The 6,195-nt window shown below is 47.9% G+C and overlaps 1 protein-coding gene and 1 long non-coding RNA gene across 3 annotated transcripts in view; one reads left to right on the top strand and one right to left on the bottom strand.

Moving 5' to 3' along the window:
• The window catches only part of LOC109292409, a 9,012-nt gene extending 8,164 nt beyond the window's left edge, over positions 1–848 (top strand). Inside the window, exon 2 of the long non-coding RNA XR_002096117.1 lies at positions 74–848. This is a non-coding gene — a long non-coding RNA (uncharacterized LOC109292409). The remainder of the gene's footprint in view (positions 1–73) is intronic.
• A 16-nt stretch (positions 849–864) lies between these two features.
• The window catches only part of SCN3B (sodium voltage-gated channel beta subunit 3), an 18,630-nt gene continuing 13,299 nt past the window's right edge, over positions 865–6,195 (bottom strand). The window contains exons 4-6 of one of the 2 annotated variants that reach the window (XM_019509804.1): positions 5,032–5,170; positions 4,292–4,392; positions 865–3,197 (exon numbers count right to left, since the gene is read on the bottom strand). In XM_019509804.1, coding sequence (XP_019365349.1) covers positions 4,329–4,392; positions 5,032–5,170 — 203 coding nt within the window. In that variant the 3' untranslated portion in view covers positions 865–3,197; positions 4,292–4,328. The remainder of the gene's footprint in view (positions 3,198–4,291; positions 4,393–5,031; positions 5,171–6,195) is intronic. The other variant, XM_019509795.1, reaches the window with a different exon arrangement.

Here is a 6,195-nt window from a genome sequence, read left to right as displayed (position 1 = left end):
CAGGAGGCTCGAGAGCTGAGCTGCATTGCTGTAGCCCCAGTCTCAGTCCAAACTATCCCCTGTGGCACCAGAGTCTGAGAGCTGCTAAGCAGCAGCAGCTCTGCGTTGTTCATCTGTATTGCTGGCTAGCCCACCTTCCCCTGTAAAGGGTACTTAACAGAACAAACATGGAAGCACTTACCCGCACTCTTGGTCCAGTGCAGTTGGAAGGGAAGGCTGAGCAAACTGAACCTCCCCGCTGTGAGCGGATGCTGCCTGCCCTGAGCCTGGTATAGTATTGTGACCGCACGTTTGGGGTGTTACCAGCAGTTTGCTTTGCATTATTTTCCCCAGCTCACCAAGTGCTCCAGGGCTGGATAATGCTGCTGCGTTCCTGAAATAGCTCTTTCCCCCCAGTCATGGGCCAGGTTCCTGCAACCTTGACTGCTGCAAATCATCCCCAGTTAGTAAGGATTGATCTATTTCAACAGGAGGGGGTTGTGTGGTCAGCCCCAAGGAGTGCCCAACCCTTCTGACTTGTAACACCACATGGTGGGAAAGGAGGGGCGACAGGCCAAGGACCTACATCCGCCTGGTTTAGAGCGGACATGGGTTGTAGTAGTAAGACAGACTCTGGGGCTGGGCCACGTGCACAATGAACACCAGTTGTGTTTTCGGGGTTGTCTGGCTCTCTGTGTTTGGCTCTGTAACTGTAATAAACTTTGCGCTGTGCGCAAGGTGCGATAAGCCCGATAATGAAACTTACCTGCTAGATCCTAGGAGTTATAAAGGCTACACAGCCAAATCTTACTGTAAAGTAGCTAGTACAACGGAAGTACAGTATGAATAAAAAAGTATTGAACAAATGACAGAGTGACTCTTGAGTTCATGGAGTGCTTCTGTTTTATTGTCCTACCTACTTCTTAAGTCTCTCATGTCATTTCCATATACACAGGGGGTCTTTCCTGACACCAGGTGGGGAAGATCTTCCCAGAAGACACAAACAGCCTTTAACACCCTTTTTTTCCAATGGGGAGGTGAAACCTTAATGCTTCCCCCTGCCTGAAAATACTCACAGGAGATTGGTAGTGCCTGTCTGCTGGAGTGCCTCTTAAAGAAGTGGGTGAGTGGAAGATGAAAGCCACACACAACAGCATCTTGAGACAAAATCATGAAAGGAAAGCATAGGGGATTAAACACAACCCTTCTTTCCCTCTTTCCCTCTGAGGCAGCTCTCAGCATTTTATCATTCAGTAACTCTTAAAGAACCCTGTGGCTTTGCTGGAGCATCTTCATCCTACATATGAAGAAACTGAAGCATGAAAAAGGTTAAGTGACCTACCTAAAGTCACACAGTGCATCAAGGCTGTGGCTACCTGGAACCATGAAGTCAAGATTTATTCCCACTGCCTGAGTCCTGGGGCTAGGCCCCCAGGGTTAGTGTTATGCACAATAGTATCTTAGGCTTGATGAGCAAGCATTGAGAAAAATGAAGACATCCAAAAGGAACCAAAAGTGGAGACACTTTCCTCTGTTTTAAACACGGGGTACTAAGAAAACAGTGCCCAATCTTAGTGGCATTATACACAAAGCATGCTTAATTTAGGTTTGAGATGTGAGACCGGGATCTGGTTTTGGACATGCTACAGTTCAACCCTCTGAGGCTGGGCTTTCAATTTGTCCTATTATTAAAACCAGGACAATGGGCAGATTCTCATCCAATTTGGTTCAGTCACAGGAGAGTCATCTCTAAGCTGTAGCATAAAGCAGAGGAAGGCTACACAGGAAGCATGCCTGGATGGGGAGCATTTTATCTACTTGGAAGCAAAGAGTCGGTGTGGCAGAACCATCTGAATTCTTACAAGCGGCAAAGCTACTAATGCAGCAGGGATGTCACACTATCTGCTCTGAGGAAACATCCTCCTGTTTCATGAATGGGGCACAGCTTCCCCTTTATTGGCCACTTCCTCCCACAAAGAAACACCTCTAACCAGCTTGGGTTCTAACTCTAAACTTCAGTCATCATGCTACATGGTCTGTTTAATGACGCCATAACCCTTTACCCTAACAAACTGTAGTTGTGTTTTAAGAGAGACTTGATTTGCAATAGGAATCTTGTGCAATAGCAGCTCATATTATCAAGGGGAAATAATAATGCATCCTTAATGGTTATAAAGAAAACAAGCATTTCCTTTCTAAAATCACTAGGTGGTGCTGCTAGCCTGCCTTATCTCTGCTCCACAAATCCCAAAGCCTTGTCCCAACTTCCCTATGAAAGAATAATCCGTTTTCATTCACTTTCTTACCTAAACCAGTGTCCTGTCTTCAGGCTTGCTGGCTTTCTAGTCCTCCTGAAATTAGCAGCATCCTCTAGTAGGCTAAATCTCTCTCATGCTGCTCCTCTGTGTGTTGCTGCTGTTTGATGGAGGTTATGTCAGCGATGAGGAAACACTCAGACTATCTGAAGGGTGAAGTGGCAATGCAAGACTAGCAGACACAACACAACACTGACACCCAAGTCATTGAATGCAACAGACATCAGTGTAGAGTTGTTACAAATCAGCATGGGGGGCTCCCAGATTGGCAGTGATGCTTTCCATTTGGGGTGAATTCTCGCAATCCCCTCCTCAGCAACAAGCAGTGCCCATGTCCCAGACAGCTGGTGCAGTATCAAGCTGTTTGGGGCACTCTGGTATCCCCCAGCCTCCGTCTCATGCTTGCAGCCGCAACCAAGAGGCAGGCACCTAAAGGGGAGGCAGCAGGTGCAGGGTTGGGATACTCCAGTGACTAAGTTTGCTTTACCAAATGGCTGAGCATTGTACTAAGATGACCCTTCTCCAGGTCACACAGGGCAGAGTAATGTGACACACCACTAAGCTCCCAGGCAGGATTAGCATCGTTTGCAAACAAAGGAGAATGTGGAGGGGGGTGAGAAATGACACCGATATTTACAGAGCCATTAGGGTGAGGTGGGGGCTGAAACTTGGGAAGGAGCCGTGCTGCCCATACCCCCATGCCCTTCGCTCAGCATGCTTCAAAGGAGAGTCCTTTAGCAAACAGGCTGGCAGCTCAGGATGGAATCATGAAGCTGATGTCAAGGCTGTATAAAGTCCAAGGCAAACAGAAGGGATTTTTACACTTTCCCTCATTTCCTCCTGATGCTGTAGGGTTCCCCCAAACCTGACTGGAATTGCATGGTCCTCCCAACTTCAGAGCCCCTGCAAGAAACAGAAAAGCCTGGATGTGACTCGTTCCTCATCCACGGAGACATGGTCTTGTATTATGGCGATGTTTCCTTGGGTCTGTGTAGGCAGATGCAGATCAATGCTACAGCAAGTCATGTGAAAGGTGGAGATGGGGTTTAGATGTCTAAAATTTGGATCTGGGATTCTGGTGTGACGATATAGGTACTGGGGCTTCTTTAGGGGAAAAAAGGGAAAGTAACTTTTTTTTTTTAAATATGGAGAGGAAAGATAGAAGGGGACAGATGAACAAATTACAATGAGTTAAAAGGAGGAGGGGTTGGGGTGGGATTTACCACATGCAATATGTATTGTTCATGGATTGGTGCTATTCCGCAGTAAGTGGAAGCAAAACTAGAACTGTTAAACTACATTAATTTAGCAGTTGTTTTATTCAGGGTTAAGCTTCCACTTACCACGGGATAGAGAGAGGTAGTTAGCTGTAGTGGTCCGAAGCCAAGCAGGTGGCAGGGCAGTGTGACCCTGGCATAAAGGCTACCATATTCTGAGGAGGTGCACAACACTTATTGCAGAGCAGCTGAGAAGCAGGTGCCCCCCACCACAAATACACACCTTTTGACTTGGGGAGGTCCAGGGGACCCAGGTGAGTAAAGTCCTTTTTTTTGATCTAGTCTTAGTCTCCCTCGCTCAGTTCCCCATATGCACAATGGGGATAGTAGCGTCTCCCTGCTGTGAGGATAAACGCACTAAAGACTGAAGTGCTCAGCTGCTCCTGGTGATGTGGGGGGCATAGATCAATGGATGATTGATAGATTCCTGGCAGAAAAAGGCTCAGGCACAGCCAGGTCTTGTTCTACTGAGTTTAAAAATAATCTAAACCCACCCCCAGTGTCTACATGCCAACTGCTTCGAAGGCCACCAGGGAAGCCTCAGACAAAGAACCAACCTGGGACTTCATGGATCATTCCCCTCACCTCACCAATTTTCCAAGATTTTTGTCAGTATAACACATCTCTCCATTTCAAGCCCACCCCAGAGGAAGTGGGTCCTTTCTCCTACCACTTCCAAATGGTGGAATCAGCCGTTCCCTGGAACCGGACTGAACTCACCTACTTTGTGGCGCATCATGCCACCGTCTCCCCTTTGCTACTCCTCCACAGGCACCGAACAGTTTTCCTTGTTTTCTGATGGAATCGCAAGGTAGTCAGTCCTGTGGGTGGAAGAGCAAATGGTCACCCCAGATGCTGGAGAGCTTTCATGGTCTGATTTTCAGAGACCAAGCACCCATAACCTAGCACCTCTGAAATACTAGGCCTCAATTGCCTTTGGCTGGGTCGACAGCACAGCAGCTGTGACTTCCCTTCAGAAAACATCGTCAGCAAACGTCTCCCTCAAGGACAGGGCAAAGTTGGATGTAGTTAACGAGTGCTAGAATACTTCTCACTCCCACAATGGACAAAAGCATTGTTGCCTCAAGAAGAGGGAAAGGGACAAAGCAGGCTAACACTTAAACGGCCTTATTTTTTTTTAACCTGTCAAGTGTGTTGCATGGAGGTCCTGGGAAAACATCTGTAGCATTTTAACAAGGCCCTGCCCACGTTTACCCAATCCACCTCCATCCTGAATACCACCCTCTGCTAAGCTGGTGTGCTGTCATTCACGATACAGCTACATTTTGCAATGGAGAGAGACATAGCCAAAGCATCTGGGAGAAATTAATATGAGACCAGAACCCTTTTCCTTACAGCCCCAGAGTCAGAGGTCTGGTGAACCCTCTGAATGACCTGGTATTTCTGTGGAGGAGGACAGCTTGCATGCGTTTGCAAGCCTGCAGGGTTTTTATACTCACGCATTTTCCTGGGTAGCTTCCTCTGCTTTGGAGACCTTCCTGTAGCAATAGACCATTTCGATCAGCAGCCACAAGGTGAGGAAGACCAGAAGGATATACATCATAATTTCAGAGACAACTGAAGTGAAGTCATCTCTAGCTGTCGGCAAAATAGAACAAAGGTGTCACTGGCCCCCTTCTCAGAGGGCACAAAACAAAACTGGTCTTCAAAGAATCAGTGCCCTCCTCTCCTCAATTGGATGCAAAACCCCACAGGAAGGGGCAACAGGACTGCAGGGCTTACACCATCTCCTTTACTGGAAATAAGATCAGGAGGCCAAGGACCTGCCAGAATAGGAGTGTGGAGTTTCTACAGCCAGTGGAACCAGTAGCACTGAAGCAGCCCAGGGATAATGTGTCGATACATCACTTTGGGCTGAGGCTTCCTGCCCTTATCTCCAAGCCAGAAACTGGGATTGCACCTCCAGGTTCAGGAGGGATTGCTGGGCAGGGCTTGCCCCCTAATTCCATGTTACACTGCCTGTAGCACACATGCATAGACTGCCAGCTTTAGCCCAGCTCATCCTGGACTTTGATTCATTTACGCTGTGCTTTCTATTCCCTGGTATACCCCTACATGTCCAGTAGTGCACTGAGGATGGGCATGTGAGAGAGACCAAGAAACAATGTGATTTGGGGGACAGGGAGACAAATTCATGTGAGGGAATGGACTGGGTGAAGTCCTGGCATCAGTGAGGTCAGCAGCAGAAGTCCTACTGACTTTAATGGGTCCTAGATTTCACTAGTAGGATGGGAGAGGGGAAAAGGTCAGAGAGAGAAAGTGCAGTGTGGGTCAAAGGCAGGGAGTTATGCATGGAGAGCTGCTCACAGTGGGAGAGGGAAGAAAAGAGGAAAGGTCAGCCGTCACCACCTCAGTGCTGCTCTGACCCACTGAAGCCCTGATACTGTCTTACAGCCACCAGGGAATAGCCTGTGTCCTGAGCTGGGAAAAAAGCCTGCTGAGGTATCTGCTTGGTCCACAGTGCTGCTCTGGTTTTTCTCCCACTCTGATGGCATCTGAACATCTTCCCTGATTCACACTTAAAATAGTCAGATCCCTCAAGCAAGGGGACAGTTTCATCTCCGAGTTTAGCCAGACTATTGATCTAGTAAAGCGGAAGATAG

This window comes from Gavialis gangeticus, unplaced genomic scaffold (assembly GCF_001723915.1).
Source record: "Gavialis gangeticus isolate Ggan-Ray unplaced genomic scaffold, GavGan_comp1, whole genome shotgun sequence".
In the NCBI taxonomy this organism is placed as follows: Eukaryota; Metazoa; Chordata; order Crocodylia; family Gavialidae; genus Gavialis; species Gavialis gangeticus.
This window is presented reverse-complemented; position numbering and strand designations above follow the sequence as displayed.